Source organism: Muscardinus avellanarius (assembly GCF_963383645.1).
Source record: "Muscardinus avellanarius genome assembly, chromosome: 21".
Lineage (NCBI taxonomy): Eukaryota > Metazoa > Chordata > Mammalia > Rodentia > Gliridae > Muscardinus > Muscardinus avellanarius.
Window position 1 is genome coordinate 24,172,572 of NC_137807.1, and position 22,031 is coordinate 24,194,602.

Below are 22,031 nucleotides of genomic sequence, written 5' to 3' on the forward strand. Positions count from 1 at the left end.
TGTCCCGGGAGCAGAGGGCTGTGGCTGCAGGGTCAGGCTGCTTCGAGCTAAGCGCCAGCTGCCAAGTGGCACCAGAGCTAGGGAGAGGGACGGGGCCTCTCCACAGGGTGGGGCTCTGGGGCAAGAGATAGTCCCCCCAAACAGAAACTTTCTGCTGGCTCCAAGACAGCCCAGAGTTATAGCCTGACCCCGACCCCGGGCTGCGCCAGAAAGGGAGGGATGTGGATGGCAGACCCTGAGGTCAGGAGCAGTTGTGAGAAAAATCCCAGAGTCCGCCTGTCACCCACAAACCAGCAGAAGGTGGGCTGCCTGGGGAGGGGGCCTGCTCAGCTGCACCAAGGCTGCTTTCACTTACACCTCGCTGCTGGAGGGGCGGTGAGGCCCAGCCCCGCCTCTGGAGCCCTGCTACTTGGCACTCCTGGCATCTGGACCACAGCTGTTTCTAGGGTGGCAGCTCACCAGCCTGCGGACGTACTGAGGAGCTGGGCCCTGGCCCTTCCCCAGCTCTTCTGCACCGCCTGAGGCGGGCCAGGTGGACCCGTGGCAGGAAGCTGCTACAGGTCCTACCCTCAACCACCTGGCAAAGCCTCTCACGCCCTCGCCCCCACGCGGTCCTGCTGGTCCTGGCGGGGCTACCCAGGGCAAGGGATTCCCAGGGCCGTCACAGGTAACAGTCCAGGGCAGGCAGGGCCGGGGAAGCCTGCAATTGGCCTGCAGCCCGCCAGCTTCCAGCCTCCTCTCCAGGCAAATGAAACATCGCGCCCTGGGGCCCCTCCCATCCCCCTCCTGGGAAAAGCAGAACCGACAAACAACCCAGCCTGCAGGGAGCCCGGCCAGCCGACCCCGCCGCACCCTGAGGGTCCAGGACCGCCCGGCACTTCGCACATCTTCCTGCCCCCGCACAGCGGCTGTTCATAGCCAGGGGAGCACCGCGCGGGCGCCACTGCCCACCGCCCGGCGGCCAGCTCACCATGCCCGGGAGCGGCGCCGCGCAGCCTCTCTGCCGCGAAGTTGCTCCAGCTAGTGGCTTTCGCTTTTGCGCCGCACGCACAGCACGGCGCACACCCTGCGCGGCTCAGGCGCCCTCCGGCTGGACCGGCCGGGGCTCAGGCGTGGCGTGCGTGCTGGCCGCCCTGTGCCTCGGCGGCGGCAGCCCACCTGCGCCGAGCGAGGGAGCGCCAGCCCGCGGCCCACTTCCTCCGCAGGGCGCTGGGGAAACCACAGCCCCGGGTTTCCTGCTGCGCCGGGGCGGGGGCAGCTGCCCGACCCCCCCCCCCGGGGGGGCGGGACTGAGCAGAGGCAGTGCAGGCAGAAAGGCGAGGTGGTCATGCGGCCCAGGCCCCCAGCCTCGCCCCCGCCCGGCCACGGCAAGTTCCTACCCGCTGGCTGTGCCCTGGCATCTGTGCAGGAGAGCTAGGGCGGGCGGCAGGCCATGGCCGCAGAGGCTCGCTCCTCGCTCGCGGCGGGCCGGGGCGGGGCGGGCAGAACCGGACGGGGCGCCGCGCTCTCCTCGCCTGGAAGCCGGCCCAGCAGCGCAACTGACTTTGCCGGCCAATCGTGGCAGGGTCCCTGGCCGGCGCGGCGGTGGGCTGTAGCCGCAGGGCGGGAAGTGGGAGGTCTGGGCAGCCCCAGGCAAGGTGCGGCCAGGCATGTGGGGCCGACCTCCACTGGCCCGTGGTACTCTGTGGACAGCGCCCCCCGAGAGCTGTGCCAAACAGTGCCCCTGGCAGGCACAGGTGTGGGGACCACAGCCACACCCAAGCTAGAGCACACTTCCCAAGGAGCACCCTTAAGGGCGTGCACAGGACTGAGGCTGTTCCCCAGATGGTCCAAGGCCCAGAAAGCAAGCTGGCCGGAGGGGCCAGCGGGTCTCAGGACACCCCCTCAGCCTGTGCATTCCAAGAACAGCAGCATTGGGAGCTGAGGCGGAGCCACACATTCTAGAGGAGGGGCCAAGCCTCACTCCACAGCCTGACCCTCAACACCTCCAGGGCTCCAGGCCTGAGGAAGGCTGCCCCGGACTGTCTCCCCGTTGCCCCCACCCAGGGGGGCAGGGAAAGGTGGGCCGGGCCGCCCTGTGGTCCAGCTGGAGGGATGCTGTGCACCCCACTCCCCTTGGGTTCCTCTCTCACTACCCCAGACCCGAGGGCCTCACTCACACCTGGTAACATGCCCCTAGGCCATCCCCTCCTTGAGCTGGCTAATTTCCGTCTGTCCTACCCTCAGGCTGGCCACGGAAAACATAGCAGCGACTTCCCTGCCGGGTCCAGGCTTGCTGCCGGGGCCACAGAAGCAGCAGGCTTGAGCCTCCAGAAGCCTCTCACTTGCAGGTAGACGCACACAAGCACAAGCCCCCACCCCCCAGGCTGTGGAGAAGGTCCTGGGCCCCACTGAGTGCTCTGTGGCTGGGGCTCAAACAAGCTCTATCTGCACGTCGCTGGAACCTCCAGCAGCCACTCTCCATCCACGTTCCTGTTGCCACCCGACAGACGCAGCACCCAGGCCGGCCACCCAGGGCTGGGGGCCGCTCCTCCCAGCTGTCCCATCACTGGAGCGGCCATGGGGACCAGGTGTCAAAGTGGTGCCTGCACCCTGCGCGGCTCTTGGCCCATCCCGGAGAGCACAGCGTGTGCTCAGCACAGCTGCAAAGCTGCTGCTGGGCTGCACGCTCCCTGGAGACCGGGACCTGAATGCTCCGTGGAACCACATAGCAGCTTAGGTATGGGCAGCAGCAGCGGTGGCCGGGGCCTGCGGCAAGTGTCCTCTCTGGGTAGTTAGACAAGCACTTGGGGACAGGCTGGACTGGCCAGACAGAGGCCAGGGCCTTGCAGCGCTGGCACCTCCAAGGGCACTTAGGATCCCGAGTAGGCTGCCTCCCACTGCCCTCCTGCTCAGCAGCCACAGAAGGGACCTTCCAAATCCCCGAGCAGCCTCCCAAGGGGAGCAGGCCCCCAGGCTTGCTACAGAGCAGGGGCCAGCCCCCAGTCTGCAGAGCCAGCCCCCAGCCGGAGGGACAGTCTGAGAGGCCAACAGAAAGGTTGAACCCATGCCGCGAGGGATCAGGCCAGGCGCCCACCCACCAGGAGTGGGCGCACCTGCTCAGAGTAGCCACCTCTCCTGGATGCCCCTGCCAGCTGATGGCAGAACCTGGCCTAGGTCTAACTCTGAACCCAGTGCCCTTCCAGGAGCCGAGCACGCCTCTCATTAAACAAAACACACGCTCACGCCTGTCACAAAAGCATGGCGTTTCCCTGGCCCTTCCCAGGGTCCAGCCCCACACACACACCTGCTCTGAGCCTCTCCCTCCACCATGCACCTCGGCACCGGGCGCCAGGGCCTGAGGACGGAGCTGGTCTGTGGACAGCCATGGCGCGGGCTCGCAGGCCACCGCTGCTGCCTCCCTCCTGGATGCCTTCTCCTCAGTCAGTGGCACGGGCCAACCAGCTCCAAGGCCAGGCCAAGCCTCCAGGACGGACAGAGCCCTCCCTCTCTCGGCCGTGGTGCCCTGGAGCCTGTGCTGGTGTGCACAGGGTGCTGGGCTAGGGGTGGTGGGATGGGAGTCAACCGGGGCACTCCCTCGCACAGCCGGCCCTAAACACAGTACCTCCTGTCCCGGGGTCAGGGGCTCCTCGCCTGTCACAACCCGACGGCCTTGTCTGAGGCCTCCACCGCCTCACCTCACGGTGCCCCATGACCCTTCCTGGTTGAGCCACGGGGCCAGGGCCTGAGCCAAGGCACAGCCTTGTCCAAGGCTCTCCGTCTGTTGTCTGAGTGAGGTAGGACAGGAAAAATAAAGTATGAGGTAGAAGAGAGATGCACAAAATATATACGTATGTATATATATATATATATATATATATATATATATATATATATATATCTATCTTGCAGTACTGGGGATGGAAGCCACGCACCATTGCACAGATAATGGAGACACCATGAAGATATTTCATAAATTAGTATCTCTGATAAGTTGCCTTATTTGGGGAAATAAAAGATAACACACACAGTGCTGTGACTTGTTAGAACTATGCACTTGCGGGCGTGGTGGTGCACGCTTGTGATCTCCACACTTGGGAGGCGGAGACAGGATCGCGCAGGTTCAAAGCCAGCCGTGCTGGCTTAAGAAACCCTGTTTCCAAGTAAAATATAAAAAATAGGTCTGGGAGTGTAGCTCGGAGGTAGAAGGCCCCTGAATTCCATCCCCAGTACCACAAAAAAAAAAAAAAAAAAGGAAAAAGAAAAAGGAAAGAAAAAAAAGAACTATGCACTCAAAACGCTTCTCTTCATACCAAAAAGTTAAGAGTTCACAAGCAAGGAACCCAGGGGCATTCTACCTCTGAGCTACACTCTCAGCCTATTTTTTATTCTTTATTTGGAAACAGGGTCTCACTGAGTTGCTAAGGGCCTAAGTAGCTGAGGCTGGCTGCGAACCGCAATCCTCCTGTCTCAGCCTCCCGAATGGTGGTATTACAAGCATGCGCCACCATGCCTGGCCTGGAAAATATATTTTTTAAATCTAGAAACTTGTGGGGTGTGGTGGTGCACGCTTGTAATCCCAGTACTTGGGAAGCTGAGACAGGAGGATCGCAGGTTCGCCGCCAGCCTCGGCTACCCGCTGCAACTTAGTGAGACTCCGCTTCAGAATAAAGGAAAAAAAATAGGGCTGGGGTGTAGCTTGGAAGTAGGGTGCCCTGGGCTCAATCTCTAGCACCACACACACAAAAAAAATCTAGAAACTTCCCGTACAGGGCCTACCTTGGGCAGAAGCCTCTGTGACCCAATATTTTTAATCATAATGGCCTCTCTCCCACATTCCTGAGATGTTTAGTGAACTATGGATCCATAGGACAGGCAAGCTCAGGTGCCATGGGCCACCACCCACTGATGCCAGGAACCTGAAGGTTCTGAGAAATCAGACCTCCACCATGCTGCGCGCCCCTGTACGCGCCCTCTCACAGGGCCTCCTATAAAAGAAGGACCGTGAGACCCCCAAAGGCACTCCCTCCCCTTGGAGGTAGCCTGCAGGACCTTTGCACATGTACCCTTCAACTTTCCTAAATGAATCTGTCTTTGTCTCTGGCACATGCTAAAACTCTTTTCTGCCATGAAGCCAAGGACCCCGCCAATCCTGAGTTCCTGAGGTGAGGAAGGGACCTGTCGGCCCCCTAGGATGAGTAGGTGGCCCTACCCGGGATAAAGCCCAGCGCCGAGCCAATGGCGGCCAGCTCCTGCCGGTGCTCCTGCTGGCCTGGGGCTGTCCACTGTGGGGCTGGGTTGTTGCCCTGCAGCCCAATCTGCCCCCACAGGCTTGGGCTTGCTGGTGTTTAGTGGACTTAAGAGTCTGTGTCCTGCTAAGGTGCACTGGGGCCCACAGGGCAACTACCTGGGGAAGTTTCACGGGCCCATCTACTCTGTACTGACTTAACACACATATATATTTAGAGACCAGAATCTCAATTTTTTTGAGGTACTGGAGATGGAACCCAGGGGTGTTCTGGGCTATACTCCCAGCCCTATTTCTTATTCTTAATTTTGAAACAGGGTCTTACTGAGTTGCAAAGGGCCTAAGTAGCTAAGGCTATCCTCGGACTGAGATCCTCCTGTCTCAGCCTCCCAAACGCTAGGATGACAAGCGTGCGCCACCAGGCCCGGCTTTCAATACTTGCTATGAATCAACCAAATCCCTACCATGCCTTGGAGACCTTACCAACTGGCCCCAAGCGATCTCATCTTCTCCAGAACCCCAGACAGTCTTGTCACCTCTCTCTCCTCCACTACCTGTCCCCTGGACACCGCGGCCACTGTTGCACTTTACAGATGAAGAAGCTGTGCCTTGCAAACACGGACGGGCAGACTGGAGTCCCCAAAGCCACCCAGCCCTAGAGGTGGGGCCAGGTGTGGTGGGTGGCCGGGGGCTGACCAGGGTGTCCTCCCAAGATCAGAGCCAGAGGACACAGCCCCCACGGGTGAAGGAGTCCTTGGCTTGTCCCCCAGACAGCTCCTGGCCCCCAGGGTGCGTGTGGGCCACAGCCCATCACCATGGCAACAGGCACAGGCTCCAGGATCTCACGCTCACCAAGCAACTGTGGTCAAACTTTCCAAATAGGAAAAAAGAGGGAGGGATAGAGGGAGAAAAGGGGGAGGTAGAGAGAGGGAGAGAGACAACCTCCTAGACTGAAACCACCCCAGAAAGCAGGCGCGGGGCCTGAGCTAAGGAGCGGTAGGCACAGCGGACACCCACCCAGCCCCTGGCTTGCTCCTCTCCTCAGGTTCTCAGAGTTGGGACCGTGGGGGACAAGGCCCAGGCGAGGGGACGAGGAGGAGGCAAGGCCCGGCCTTCCTGGCTCTGCTGGGACAGCTGCCCTCTCATCTGTTTTCCATTGGGCGTGTGAGGACGGTTTCTCTTGGAAAAAGGACTGGAAAACCACTGACCTCATCCACCCGGCCCACCTTTGGAGGTGGAGAAACTAAAGCCAAAGGGGCTGGGGCCAGAAGTCAACAGCAGGCCAAGGCCTGCTAAGGCCAAGGCCGGCAGGCGCACGGGGAAGATGGGGAGGGGTGGGCTTGGGCCAGGCGTTCTGGTCTTCCCGGGCCCTCCTGCCACATCTACGGAGGTTCCTGGCACGAGGTCCCCATGCGGGGCAACCCAGTGACATGCACAGCCAAGACGAGCCCGCAGGCCAGAGTGTCCGCTCTGACCTGCAGCATGAGGGCCACGCAGGAGCACGGGAACTCGAGGCTCTCTGCTGCCACGAGAGCATCACTGGCTCTACTGCATGGTCCATAGCCTGCTGTAGGGCGCTCTTCCATTGGACCAGCTGCAATGAGGGATGCTGGGCCTGGGAGGTCCTGCTTGGGCCCCTCACTCGGCTTCCACGGCCAATGCCCACCTGGGGCACTGGCCCCAGTGAACAAGGCAGAGGCAGGCACTGTCCCATCTCTCCAAACGCTGTTCTTGCAGTGACCCCTGTTATAAATGGCCTCGTGAAGCGCTCGTAAGTTGGTGTCTGGAGTGGATGTGATTGGGTCCTGAGAGCTGTAATCCCAGCAGCGGTAAACCCACTGTACTGGGCTTATCTGGGTGGTAGTCTGGGCTGGAAGAGGTGGGTCTTGGAGGGGGCAGCTTTGGAGATATACATGCCAGCCCCGCTTCCAGCCTTCAGGATGTGAGGGCAAAGCCTTGTGCCCCTCCCCCGCCTTCCGCTGCCCCCATGACCTGAGATCATGGTCCCGGCCTCACAGACCGAACTCCAATATCTCTATGGAAAGCCACGAGCCAGTCTGCCCTCCGTCCTGAGTGGCAGGCCAAGAGTCTGGAGTATGGCTATGACGGCACTCGCACAGAGTCGGCACGGGCAGGTCCCGGCTCCATCCAGGTCTGATCTTGTGTTTTGTGCATCTTTGGAACTGCTTTGAGAGAGGACTGCAAGGGCCAGAATGTGGCTGGGAAAGCGGATGGTCGAGACCGTGCTCAGGAGATCCTGGAGGGCAGAGAGGACTCCACGGGAGCGGAGCAGAGGCCGTGTGTGTTACACTTCGGCGAAGAATTTATCCGCAGTTTGCCCACGTCTTGAAACTTTGTGGTGTGAGGCCCAATTTAAAGACGATGGGGTGCATTCCTGTAATCTCAGCACTTGGGGGGCTGAGACAGGAGGATCACAGGTTCATGGCTAGCCTCAGAAGAACGAGACTCCCACCAACCCAGTGACACTCTGTTTTCAAATAAAAAAATGAAATAAAGCTAGAGTAATGGAAGGTAGAATGCCCACACACACGATGGGCTCATTCACCAGCAGAATACTCAAACTGCACTGTGGCCACTGATGTCCGTGTCCAGTGAGTCGCTCCGTGAGTTTGGGGAGCAGAAAGTACAGCAGACACTGCAGAGATTTGCAGTCTGGCCAGAAGGCAAGTGGACAGCTGGGGCTCCAAGGACGGTGTGGAAGGAAGAGAGATGGCTTAGAGCGAGGAGGAAGCCGCGGCAGGTGGAGCCTGGGCCGGCGGCCGGCTGTGGATGGAGCAGCCGGCCGGGAGCACACCGGGAGGCGGCGGCTGCGAGGGCGCGGGCTGCTCCCGTAGGCCGGCTATCTCAGCACTCGCAGCTGCTGGCTTTGCTGGGAACTGGGGCCACGGAGGCTTCTCCCCAGGTTCAGAGGCAGCCTGGAAGCCAGGTTGCACGCGGCAGGGTCAGACCCCGTAAGCAGGCCCAAACGGGGCGCTCACTCTGTGAAGCTGAGGTTCGAAGTCAAGGTGCAAGGAAGCCCTCGCGATTTAGGAACACCAGCCCGTGGACAGACAGGAGGAAAGGCGGCCAGCTGAGCGCCACGCCACAGAGCCAGGCTGGGAGAGGCAGGAAAGGAGCCAGGCTGAGAGAGCTCAATGGCCGTGCCACTGGAGGGCAGCCAGGACCAAAGGCCCGACACTGCGCCCGCGCCCCTTCCTAGGGCCCTATTCTTCCCTGTGGGAATGCAAGTGTTTGCTCTTCGCCATTGTCAGCTGGAAGCAGGGACTTGCTTTTGAGTTTGCCCGTCATTGTCTTTCACAGGGCTCACAGGGGCTCGCTCTGTGTCTCAGAGGAGACTTGGGGGCTCTTCCGCGAAGCTGGAACTGCGAGGACTAACTGCGTGGGGCGTTCTGAAGTTCTGAAATGGGCAGGAGCTCTTCAGGGTCAGGGCCAGAATGTCATAGACAGGGAACAGGCCCTTGAAGAGCTCAGAGGCTGGAGTGTGGCGTGGTGAAACGGTCCTGGGGGTAAATCATGGCGATGGCTTTCTCTGGGTGCTGGTCCCCGCTCACCGCACACTCTCGACCCATGACCTGAGATCCATGGCTCTTGGCCTCCCATGGGCTGAACCCCAGTTTCTCCAAGGAAAACTGTGACCTGACAAATTTACGTTAAGGGGTCAAGCCTTTTCAGACTATAGCTGTGCAAACACTGACGAATACGACCCCCCCCACACACCACGGACCTGCCCCAGCCTCCCTGGGGCAGGGAGCCATGGACCTGCCCCACGGATCTGCCCCAGCCTCCCTGGGCAGGGAGCCACGGACCTGCCCCACGGACCTGCCCCAGCCTCTCTGCCTCAAAGCCAGGCTACGGAGTCTGAGCAGGGTGCCCACCCTCATGCCGAGGCCTCGAGCAGCGTCCTGGAGGACCGAGCATGGAGGGCGCAAGGCTTTGTTCAAGCGGAAACCTCATGCCCAAGCCCCACAAAGACATGGCAAGGCCACTGTTCCAAGAACCAGCCCCTGAAAACTGCCATGCAGCGGGAAAGGACTCTACGCTGAAAAACGTCCTGCTCAGGAGCGTCAAGCAGCAAGCTCCTGACTGAACCCTGGAGCAGAGCAGCTGGGGGCTGAGGGGGCGGGCCGAGGTCAAGTCCTGCCACCCAGGGGTCGCTCAGGAGGCTGGCCCACAGGACGGGCGCTGCTCACGGGCTGTGTGACCTTGGCAGGCCATGGGCCGCCCCATCTACAGGGCCGTCCCAAAAATTGGGACACCATGGAAGCTTACAGCTGAAGAGCTCACGCCCTCTGCCCTGCCATCCCCACTGCACCACAGCTCTCAGTTCCCACTAGAGGGGGAAGCAACCTCAGGTGGCCAAAAGTCTAGGCAGTCTAAAGCTGCGCACAGCATAAGCACTGGGGCCCAGGGTGCTCCGCCTCCAATCTACACCCAGCCCGATTCATTTTATTTAATTTTTATTTTAAAACAGGTCTCACTACTCACCGAGGCTGTCCTTCAACCTGTAATCCTCCTGTCTCAGCCTCCCAAGTACTGGGATTACAGACCTGCACCAGAACACAGCCCTACTTTATTTTGTGTGTGTGTGTGTGTGTGTGTGTTACTAGGAATAGAACCCAGGGGCATTCTACCTCCGAGCTACACCCCCAGCCCTATCTTATTCTTTTATTTTGACAGCCCTATCTTATTCTTTTATTTTGAAACAGGGTCACACTAAGTTGCAGATGACCTAAGTTGCTGAGGCCGGCTGCCAACCTGGGATCCTCCTGTCTCAGCCTCCCAAGTACTGGGATTACTGGCATGAACCACCTCACTAGCTTTATTTTTTATCTTAAAACAGGGTCTCTTGGGAGGCCGAAACAGGAGGATCACATGTTTAAGACTAGCCTCACCAACTTAGCAAGACACTGTTTCAAACAGAAAAATAAAATAGGACTGGGGGTGTAGCTCAAAGGTAGATGCCCCTGTGTTCCACCACCAGTACTATAAAAAGGAAAGGAAAACAGGGTCCCGGTAAGTTGCTGAGGCTATCCTCCACCTTGTGACCGTCCTGTCTCTGCCCCCGAGTGCTGGGATTACAGGTTTGCACCACATGCCTGGCTTTGCGTTCAATTAAAAAAGAAAGGACAGCATGAGCATACGCGCCGCGCGGACAGCGTGTCTCACTGCGCCGCACTGGAGCAGGGCCCGGCATCGCAGCGCGCCCGTGCTCACCTGGTCCTCCTGCCTGTGTGCCTCCTCTGCCGGCCGCTTGGGCAGGGCCAGGGAGGCCTCCTGGTAACGGGAAGAGCCCCTTCCACCTCTGCTGGCCTTACCTCCCCGACGGAGGCCGCCACCGCAGACTCGGTCGGGGCCGTGAAGTTCCAGTCTGCGGAGTTCCGAGTGCGGAGAGGTGGGCTGAGCCGGGAGTGCACATGGACGCGCTCACTCTTTAAGATGCCTAAACGGGCCTCTTCCCTTGGAGAATGTGAAGTGTTCCTTTTGTTTACTCTGCTGTGCAGTTGGCCCACGAAGCATCTCACAATGCTAAAAATAGCACCTCGCAGCCATTCCTACCGCAGCCACACTCGCATTTCCTCCACCTAAACTTTGCCCTGCTTTTCTGCATGATTCCCACCGTGACGTGACCAGGTCTCCTTTCGCCCCCACTGTAGGAGGGCCTGCCACAGACCGCCGCCACCTCGAGGCCAGGCGACCCTGGGTGGCCGGAGCACCAGCCAGGCTGGCGGCACTTCTCACACCCTTCCTTCTGAGAAGCGGCTGACATCAGGGCCTGGAGATGAGGCCACAGGGTGGACGGTAAGCAGCACCCTCCCGATGTGGCCTCACCGTGTGCCCCCGCACACTCATCCCAGGGCCCGTGCTCGGCCCGCTCCCCCTCCGCGTCCGCGTGCTACTTGAAGCGCTCTGCCTTTCCCTGCAAAGGCCCTCTGCCCTCCGCTGAGCTGGTTGGGAACACCGCAACTGCAAGTCCCCGGGGAGCCTGCGTGTGGGCAGAAAGCCCGGGGAGGGCGTGGACAGTGCCGGGGTGTGCGCTGGCCTCCCGCCTGTCCGAGGGGTCCACTCTGGCCAGGCCCCAGAGGGCAATGTGCTCGGGTGCACCCTGAGCAGCTGTGCAAGGCCGTGCCCGGGAGCCCGCCTGTGCCCCACACTGTCACTTGTGCCGCCCTGTCCCCACGGGTGCGGCCCCAGTACCACCCTCCTGTTTGCCCTGCACTGCTGGCGCCACGAGGAGGGCGTGGGCCAGGACACTGAGTGCCGGTGCTGCGGGCCCTGCCACCTGCACCGGGCGGACATCACAGACAGGGAAGAACTGGGACGCCACCCGAGTTCCCAATAACGAAATGCTGGGGAAGGGGCAGGCCCCGAGGCCGCCACACCTGCACCCTGGCCCTCGCTCCTGCGGGGCAGGGGCCGGAACTTGGCTTGGCCCTCCACAGGTGCCGGGCCCCCGCGCATGACCACTGTGGTCCTGCTGCAGCGGCGCGGTTGCACGCAGCTCTGGTGGCCCCAGGGAGTGAGCCTGGGGGCATCCTAGCTCTGAGCTATCCCCAGCCATACTCTGGAGCCTACTGGTAAGAGTGTCCACGTCTCCACAGGCCTCACGGGCACAGTAAGGAAGACCAAAGGCCATGCCCAAGCCAAGCCTCCAGTGAGGAGGTCTGGCGGCATCAGCTGCGGTAGCACTCCCAGCCAGCCAGGCCCCAGGCGGGCGGCGGCCTCCACTGCTGTCACTCCCGGCCTTGGGAGCCCCGCTTGGGCTGGGTCTGATGAGACCCAGAGAGCAGCAACCCCTCAGGACGGAACCCACGGCCTGCTGCCCAAGCTGAGAGCGCGGTGCCAGCCCGCGGGGCAGACCGGCTTGCCCCTCAGCCCAGTTCCGGCTCTCCCGACCTGGAATCCCCGCCTCACGCCCAGGGTAGAGGCCCGCCTTCTCTTGCATGCTCCTTCTCTGCCATGTGCCCTCCCCACCCAGCCAGGGGCTACACCGCCCCACAGTGCAGGCACCAGCAGGCCCGGCCTTCCTCCTGTGTGTGCGTGCATGCGCTCGGCTTCAGCGCTGGACACTCACCGCGAGGTCACATCCTTTTTCCCAACACCCCTGGACAACAGGGACTAGTAATCTGGCCTTGAGGGCTGGCCCTGGTGGCAAGGTGGCAGGCCCAGGGCCTGGCACGCAGCAGGTGGGAGGCCCTACCTGCCCGTGTTCCTTAGCCCTGGTCAGAGCGTGACTGGCACGAAGGCCCTGTGTGGATGCTTCCGCAGCTGGCCCGCCCCACTGCCTGGCTGCAGCCAGGTGGCATGGAGCTGGGGAGAGGCCAGGCGTCTCCCTGGCTCTGCCTTGTCTTCGCTGGTCCCTCCTGCACTGAGCTCTCAACTTGGGGCTGGTGTCCACAGGCCCACTAGGCACAGCACCTCTGGAGCCTGGACGTCCCCAAAGGCCTTCGTATGGCTTGGGGAGAGAGGGTCCCCGCGGTGAGCTAGCCACTAGCCAAAGCCAGAGGGAAGGAGACACGGCCTTTACAGACCCCAGCACCTATGCAGGGAGAGGGGCAGGTATGGCCTGGGAGGCTGGGGAGGAAGCACTCGTATCTGGCAGGAAGCAAAGACCCTGGGGCCAATGGGGTGCTATGATGCATGCCTATATCCCAGGACTTGGGAGGCTGAGACAGGATGATCAGAGGTTCGAGGACAGCCTTAACAAGAAGTAAAACTCTCATCAACCAAGTGAGATCCTGTTTGAAAATAAAGAATAAAAAAAGAAGCTGGGCATGGTGGCACATGCTTGTAATCCCAGCATTTGGGAGGCTGAGACTGGAGGATCGCAGTTCGCGGACAGCCTCAGCTACTTACTGAGGCCCTCTGCAACTTAGTGAGACCCTGTTTCAAAATAAAGAATAAAAAAAAGGGCTGGAGGTGTAGCCTCTGGGTTCCATCCCCAGACCCACAAAAAAATAAAAATAAAAATAAAAAAAGAATAAAAAAAGAGGGCTGAGGGTGTAGCTCAGAGGTAGAACCCACACACACACACAAAGACCCTGGAGTCAGCAGTGGCTGGATTTCTGGATACACCTGTCTCCCCCGAGGCTGCGGCTTCCTGGTTATTTGCCCCAGGGAACTCAAGGCATTCACGGTCACTAGGCCTGTCCTCTCTGAAGTGACAGAGGTGTCGAGGCAGTGGCGGTGTCTCAGGCGGAGTCCCCGGAGGGCTGCCCAGGTCTGCTGGGCTCCACTGGTGGGCACAAGCGGGTACTCTCTGAGGGGAGCCGCACAGAAGCCTGCACCTGCTCACCTGTGCAGGTGGGGCCACCCCCAGGCCATAGAGCCAGGACCGGGCGGTATGGCCGACCTTTTGAGACAGGACGCTGGGCCCGTGAACACCTTTCCTCCTTCCCTCCGTGGAGGCGGCCAGCCCTGGCTAGCGGCCCTTTCTCCCCAGACCACAGCAAGGCCCTTGGCGAGCAGTCCAGCAGCTCCTAGGCTGGGAACGGCACGGAACACAAACACTTTTCAAAGAACAAAGGCAGTTCACGACGACGGTGCCTCCCTGCAGCTGAAGCGACACGAGCTGGGCCCGACAATCCACCTGTGGAGCTGACAAGGGGACGGACCCTGGGGTGGGAAGGCACCCGGGGAGCACAGACGACCGCACACTGCGGCTCCTCCACCCCGCGTGGAGGGAGGGGCCCTGGCAGTCCCAGGGGTGCCAGGGAGCAGCCTGCTTTCTCGTGGAAGAGCGAGCTGTGCACAGGACAGGAGAGCAGGAAGACAAGCCTGGAGCCAGGAGGGATGCGCTTGGCAGCCGTGGGAGATGGAGCAGTGCCTGCGCCAGGCCACGGAGGGCCACGTGGGGCAGAGGAGTGGGCTCCGGCTGCACCTCGGCTGCTCTGCGAGGGAAGACACGCTCTGCACACAGCCCTGCGTCAAGCCCAGCCCTCTGGTACCAGACCGGGCTCTGATCACTGGAGGGCCTCAGGGTAGTCTGTGCGCCAGGCCCAGTGTGTGCTGGGACTCTGGTCTGCCTCCTGGACCTCCTGGAGGCGGCCACGGGAGGGTGGAGTGGCAGGAGCTGCGCCTACCCATGCCCCGTCTACGCATGCTCCTCACAGCAACCCAGAGCCTGTGGTCCAGCAGCGGGAGGAGGCACGGCGCACGAGCAGCCCCCAGGCCAGTGCCGCCCCCCGGCCTCTCAAGCGCTGTGGGGGAACTAGGGGAGCACCAGCCCGGCCTGCAGCTCCCTCTGCTTCCTTCAGAGGCTAGAAACTGGGTTGAAACGAGAAAAAACGGTGCCTGCTAAAATAAGCAAACATTTTGGGGAAGAGGGGAGAGCCATCTCTGGCTTGGTTGCTATGGGAACGCTTCTGCATCAACTACAAGATGGGGAGAGAAGTTTGCTCTGGACACAGCAGCCTGGCCCCCTCCAGCCACGCAGGCCCGCCTGTGAAGAAGAGTGCCCGTGGGCCAGGAAGCCCGGGAGCTTCTGGACGCCAGCAAGCGCGGCTCCTATGGCGTGGACACGGGGACAGCCGCCCAGCCAGCCTGGTGCCCCCGGCGGCTCAGGAGTGGTCCACCTCCCCACCTGGGCCCCCTCCCTTGCACAGCTGGCCCAGCAGCCCCTGGGGAGCACAGGCCGGCCCCCCGGGGCAGCCCCGGCAAGGGTGTCCGGCAATGCCAGCTCTGCGGCACACAGGCTCAGAGGCCTGGGAGCAGGGGCCTGCAGCTGCTGGCCCGCCCAGTGCTCAAGCCTCAGCCTAGGAGCTCCACCCGCTCCCACCTGGGCACCAGCCCCCAATGCGCAGGTCTCTCCACTGCTGGGCACCCGGGTGGCAGGAGAGGCTGGGCACGGAGGGTGCTGGTTCAGTCAGCGCATGAAACAGTGGGCTGGGTCTGCACCAAGACTGTCCTCCCTCGCCCACAGGCCCACCCACACGAGGCCCGCTGCACAGGGGCTGGCCACGAGCCAGAGCGCCTGCCAGCCGGCACTGGCACCTAGGCCCCCCTTTTGTGGTACTGGGGATGGAACCCAGAGGCATTCTACCCTCCAGTTACACCCCCACCCCGATTTTATTTACTTGGAATCATGATCTCACTAGGCTGATGATTCTCATTACTTCCTAAGGCTGCCCTCAAACCTGTGATCCTCTTGTCTCAGCCTCCCCAAGTCCTGGACTGCAGGTGTGGGATTGTCGGCCTTAGGTTCCCATATACCCATGTCCATTAGCACACACCCCTTCTTCTCTTCCCTCACACTTCCCATGAAGGCTGTCTCCAGCCTCAGAGAGGGCGCGGCCTGCACTCTCCTAGCCAGCGGCACCCTACCCACCAGCCCCTCCCACGCGCTCACCACAGCTCCACGGCCTGCACAAGACGCACCGCGGGCTTTGCCAGGAGCCTGCCTGTTCCACGGCGGGGCCACAGACCTCCCTGACCCCCGCGACAGCCAGCGCCGACCGGCCAGGACAGTGCTCAGGGCACCTAAGCCTCGGGTGGCCTTATGAACATCCTCAGTGAGCACCTCCCGGGTCAGGCTGGGCCAGGCGAGCGGCCCACAGACACGAGGCAGAGCCAAGACGGACGCCTGGAGGGCAGAGCCGGGCCAGGTGCCCACCCTGGGACGGCACCGTGGAGAACGAGGCGGCCAAGGGCTAGACCTGCTGAGGGCAAGCTGCCTAAAAGCACGCACACCAACACACACATGCAGTGACACGCGCACACATCCAGTGACACACATGCACACGGCGACATGCACGGTGACACTCATATGTACACAGTGACACACACACACACACACACACCCCTTCAGAACCACAACAGCCAGGCTGCTCCAGTGCACAGGGGACACGGGGCAGACACGGGGGAGGCTCTGCCGCGTCTACACTGCAGGCAATGAGAATGTGATCCTGTATGACTCACACAACTTTCAAAAGCTGTTATCAAAAGAGCAGCAGGAAGGTCCCTCACCGAGGCCCTCATGAGGGGTACCCCAAGACCGCAGGCGGACGCCAAGGTGGGCAGCCGGGCGCCTGGCGACCTGTGCCCAGCCTCCCCACCTTTCCCCTGGTGAAAGCCAGCCCGGGCCCTCACTTCCGCCTCCCGGAGCACGCTGGAAGGGGCAGCCACCCGCTCGCCCTGCTATACCGCCTCGGAGCCCCAGCCTGTGGCAGGCGGCTGAGGAAGGCCACAGCTTCCCATGAGCACGTGGAAACGGCTCCCGCACCCTTGGTGAGGGGCGTGGGACGGACTGAGCGCAGGCGTGCCCTGCACATCCTGGCACGCGGGGCAGAGCCTGGCGGGGGCGGGGCGGGGGGGGAGTGGAAGCAGTGGGAGGTAGCCTAGGGCAGCAAAGGCCGCAGGCGCTGGAGGGCAGACGCTGACCCAGGAGGAGCAGAGCCACCAGGAGCACCGGCCCAGGCTCGGGCGGGCACAAGCCCACCGCCTCTGCTGAAGGACTCATTTTCCAAAAGGTCCCAGAAGCCACGGGAGGAGCTGCAGGGAGTGAGCACAGCAGGAAAGGAGCTGGGAGCACCTGGCGCAGCTTGGACGGCCGAGGCAGGCTTCCTGAGCTCCAGCAGGAGGGAGGGCGACACAGGCCTGCGGGCCAGGCCTCTCCCGCCAACGCCCTGCACCACCTCTAAGTCTTCTTTCTTTCCTTAACCTGCCAATGGAACCCGGGGGCATTCTACTTCTGAGCTACACCCCAGCCCTATTTTATTTTTATTTTCAAACAGAGTCTCACTAGGTAGATGAGAGTCTCAGTGCTTGCGGAGGTTGTCCTCAAACCTCCCGTCTCAGCCTCCCGAGTCCTGGGAGTCCAGGTGTGCGCCGCGGGCCTGGCTCTGCAATGCCTTTAAGGGCAGGGCACCAACAGTGTGGGGCAGGAAGAAAGGGAAACTATTTTCTCTCTTTTTAGCGTGTGTGGTGCTGGAGATTGAGCCAGGGGTATTCTACCCCCGAGCTAGCCTCCAGCCCAATTTTGCTTTTCCTTATCTGCAGACAGGGTCTTGTGAAGTTGCTAAGGTCTCAGTTGCTGAGGCTGGCCTCGAACCTGCGATTCTCCCCACCTGCCTGAAAGCTATTTCTTCAGTGCTTAAAGTGCCACATTCTGGGTTTGGGATACTACCCACTGTCTCACTTGGTTCCTACACATGCTTTTCTTTTCTTTCTTTCTTTTATTTTTTGTGGCACTAGAGACTGAACTCAGAAGCAGTCTACTTTCAAGCTATACCCCTAGCCTGATTTTATTTATTTGGAAACAGGGTCTTGCTAAGGCTGTCCTCGAACCCGCAGTCCTCCTGTCTCAGCCCCCCAAGCAGGGGGATGACAGGCGCACACTGCCACGCCTGGCTGCAGCGTTCATGTTCAAGGCAGGCAACGAAAACCCACTTTACAAGGTGAGCAACCCAGGAAGCTCGCGGGAACTAAGCAACTCGCTTGACTCTAACTTTGGTCTATCAACTGCAGAAAGATTTGTTTGCAAGAGGGCCTGTTTCATCAGTATATAAGAGCACTTATAAGTCAGGAAGAACAGAACCAGTAATCCAGTAGAAAGTGGAGCACGAGGAAACGCAGCACTGAGGTTAATACTGTCGCCACGACACTGTCGTCAGTCTAACTCAGAACGGGGACGCACGGTGGACAGCAGCGTTACCTACTGAGAGCGAATGTCGCCGAGAGCAACGCCACCAGATGCTGATGAGGGCTTGAACATGAACGGAGAGACGGGGGTGCAGGCTGGATCTCTGGAGAGTGGGATCTAAGACTTTAAAGGTACTATACTCTTCGACCCAGGAACTGTGTTTTTAGGATTTATTCCATAAATGGGCTCTCACAAATGTGCAATGATGTATATAAGAAGCAGCAGCGTTTGGCCAAGCACGGTGGCGTGCGCCTGTGACCTCAGGCATACACCGGGCTGAGGGAAGAGGTCTGCAGGCTCAAGACCAGCCGTTGCAACTTAGTGAGATTCTCAGCAATCTAGAGAGAGCCTGTTTCAAATAAAAAAATTTAAAAATGGCTACGGTGTGGCTCAGGGGCACGATGCCCCTGGGTTTAATCCCCAGTTGTTGCCAAAAAAGTCTTACTTATAGTAACAAAAAAACTAGAAATAATCTGGATGCCCATCAATAGTAGATGGGTGGATAACTTCTAGGTATTTCAGATGCTGGGAATACTGTGCAGTTATTAAAAACAACAAGCCGGGCCGTGGTGGCGCACGCTTGTAATCCCCGCGCTTGGGAGGCGGAGACAGGAGGATGACACAGGTTTGAAGCCAGCCTTGCTGGCTTAAGAGACCCTGTTTCCTGCCGGCCGTGGTGGCGCATGCATGTAATCCCCGTGCTTGGGAGGCGGAGACAGGAAGATCGCGCAGGTTCGAAAGCCAGCCACGCTGGCGTAAGAGACCCTGTTTCAAAAATATAAAATAGGTCTGGGAGTGTAGCCCGGAGGTAGAAGGGCTTCCAGGAACCTCAGTACCACAAAAAAAAAAAAAAAAAAAAAGAGAGACCCTGTTTCTAAATAAAATATAAAATAGGTCTGGGAGTGTAACCTGGAGGTAGAAGGCCCCTGGGTTCCATCCCAAGTACCACCAAAATAAACAAATAAATAAATAAATACTATAAATAAATAAATAAATAAATAAATAAATAAAAACAAGTAGCTGGGCGTGGTGGCACGCGCTTGTCATCCCAGCATTCAGCAGGCTGAGACCAGAGGATCGCGGTTTGTAGACAGCCTCAGCTACTTAGTGAGGCCCTCCGAAACTCAGTGAGAATAAAAAAATAGGGCAGGGGGTGTAGCTCAGAGGCAGAATGTCCCTGGGTTCCAACCCCAGACCGCAAATTAACTAATTAATTAAAATTAAATTAAAAATACATAAAAACAATAAGTGAAGCCAGGCGTGGTGGCGCATGCTTGTAATCCCAGTACTTGGGAGGCTGAGACAAGAGGATCCCGGTCCAGGGCCAGCCTCAGCTACTTAGTAAGGCCCTCTGCAACTTACAGAGGCCCTGTTTCAAAACAGAGAATAAAAAATAGGGCTGGGGGTATAACTCAGAGGTAGAATGCCCCAGGGTTCCAGCCGTAAAAACAAAAAACAAAAACAAAACCAACAACCAGTGGGCCAGGGATTTAACTCAGAGGCAGAGCACCTGCCTGGCGTGTGCGAGGCCCGGGTCTGATTCTAGCATCCCAAGGATGGGTGGACAGATGATACAGGCACGAGTAAGTCCTAAGACCCCTTCCAAGAGAGGGAAAAGCAAGAAGGCGCTGCCTTCTGCCCTCCATACCCTATCTCAATTCAGAAGGCCTCTGGAGGGCTCGGTGAGATGAGGGCAGGGCCAGGCCCGGGCACGTGGGCTCGGTGCTTCTCATTCACAGCAAGTCCCTCAGCGCTAAATGCCACGTGTGTGGGGGGGTTGACGCTCCTCCCAGCGGGCCAGAGCTGACAGCCCGCCTCTGTCACACCCCCTGCTCCTGCGCAGAATGATCCCACAGGCCAGGTCCCCATGACCCCTGGGGTCAGGAGACACTCACAAGGCACCAAGGCCAAGGGAGGCAGGGGATGGTGGGGTGAGCGGCCAGCTGACTCTGCAGAGGGCAGAGCCATGGGCCTGGCGGGTGGCCATGGAAGGCAGATGCGGGCTTTCCGGTCAGAAGCAGCCAGGCCTGGGCAGGGCCATGTCCTGCACAAGGAGAAGGGCTCTAGCATGCGTGGACGGCAGGGCCGGAAGGGCACCAGAAGCCCGGCATCGGGCAAGCTTGTTTTCAAAAGCAGAGGCAGATTCTGCCAGAGCCCCTCCCACACTGCTCGCATGCCCCAGAACACCTGGGCTCCAGGGACACACCAGGCTCACCCACACGCCTTCCTGCAGAGGGCAAGCCGGTGCCACGGGGGCAGTGAGCTGCCAGAAGTCGCGCAGCAATCACGCACACTTGCCTGGGCCACCCCGCCTGCCCTCTGAGGATGCCACAAATCACGGCCCTGGGAATGCCCGCCCAGGGGGCTGATTCGCGCGCCTTCAATGAAGTCAACAAGGCAAAGTACTCACGTTGAAGAAATTGGTCTTGTTCCTCTCACAGAAGAGCCCCTGTGCCGGCATGTGCTGCAGCTGTTGCCACGGGATACTGCTGCCTAGCAACACGTCACGGGCCCACTGGAGGTTCTGGGGAGACAAGAAGTAGGTTGGAAGTGAGTGTGTGGGCTGCTGAGGGCGCCCACAGGGAAGGCAGGCGGGCCCCCTTCTGAGCTCTTGAGCCACGATGAGTGGCGGCTCTGCAGATGGTCTAGGCACAGGCGGCTCGGGCCACAGCCTCCCATCACTGGGCCAGGGGCTATGTTTCGGGAAGTGCCTTCCTGCCCAGTGCCCACTTAGGAGTGTGGCCTGGGACAGCTGAGGTGGGCACACCAGCGACTTCTGGCTCTGAATATACTGCCAAGCTGCCATGCAGACCCAGCAGCCACCTGCCTTCGGGGGAGGCAGAGGCCCCCCCCAGCACAGCAAGCACCCCCGACTTGTTTATCTGGAGTGCCTCCTCAGGCATGGAGGGCTGGGCTCTGGTCACAGTGCTCAGGCCCAGGGTGACTGCCAGGCAGGGGAGGTGGGCCAGCCCTCAGCAGGCCCAGCCCTCCTGCACCCGCCTGCCCACCACCAGTTAGCCTGGCCTCAGTAACGTTTCCCATCACCACGCTGGCCAGGCGCAGACCCAGACTCGGGGTTCCCCACACGGCCAGCTCTGAGCCACCACCGAGTCTCTGCAGAGGGCCGCTCCCAGCAAGCAGGACCTGCGCCACGTGGGGGCGGGGTGCACAAGAAGGAGGTCCCCTTTGGGGCCTTGAGTAGCAGCTCCTGGACAATGGGTGTCTTCTTCTGGATGAAGCCGAGGGAGGGAATCGCCTCCAAGGCGGGCCTGAATGGCTGGCCCAGCACCGACTCCAGCGCCTGGCTCTGAGAGTGGCCAAAGGTCACTTCCTTGACCCTTCTGGTCAAGGATGTCCTGGCCAAGAGGCTGCAGGCCCCTCTGGTCTAGCCTGACGCGCACCCAGGCACGAGGAGCTGCGGGCAGGCCCTGCTAGGCGAGCCGAGGGCACCTGCTGCAGGAGGCCCCAGGCTGTGCAAGCAGAGGCTGGCCCCAAGTAGGCTGGCCACTTGGGAAGCAGAGGAAGGGGGAGGTACCTGGGCAGTGAGTCCTCAGGCCCCCGGGCCAGGAGCAGAGGTTACTCTGCCCAGGCAAAGACAAGTCAAATACACACCACAGCCTTCAAACTCTGAGCTCCAACACTGCAGGAAGAACTGTGTTCCTCCAGTGCCCAGCAGCCAGGCCCCATGGCTGCTCCAGGCTGACTGTGGAGGGAAGGGCATCCAGAGCCTGAGCACACAGAGAAGAGATGGCAGGTCTGGGTGCACTTGACTAAGCAGGGCACAGTCCCAGTGGTTTGGAGGTCGACAGAGGATCTCAGGGTCAAGGTCAGCCCTGGCAATTCCACTAGACCCTGTCTCTAAAAACAGGGCATGGTGGCACACGCTTGTAATCCCAGTACTGGGGAGGCTGAGATAGAAGGATCACAGCCAGCCTCAGCTACTTAGTAAGGTCCTCTGCAACTTAGTGAGACCCTGTTTTCAAATAAGAAGTAAAATAAGGCTGGGGGTGTAGCTCAGAGGTAGAATGCCCCTGGGTTCAACCCCCAGCACCAAAATAAGTAAATAATAAATAGGTCAGTCAGTCAGTTGGTCTGGGAGTGTAGTTCAGGAGGGGCGCACCTTCGGTTCAGCCCCAGTTCTGGCAG

The 22,031-nt window shown here is 60.1% G+C and overlaps 1 protein-coding gene across 1 annotated transcript in view; it reads right to left on the reverse strand.

Annotated features, from left to right (window-relative positions):
* The window catches only part of CABIN1 (calcineurin binding protein 1), a gene marked incomplete at both ends in the record, with an annotated part of 94,046 nt that overhangs the window by 16,114 nt on the left and 55,901 nt on the right, over positions 1-22,031 (reverse strand). The window contains one exon of the mRNA XM_080717818.1: positions 20,296-20,409. Within this exon, the coding sequence (XP_080573944.1) occupies positions 20,296-20,409 (114 nt within the window). The remainder of the gene's footprint in view (positions 1-20,295; positions 20,410-22,031) is intronic.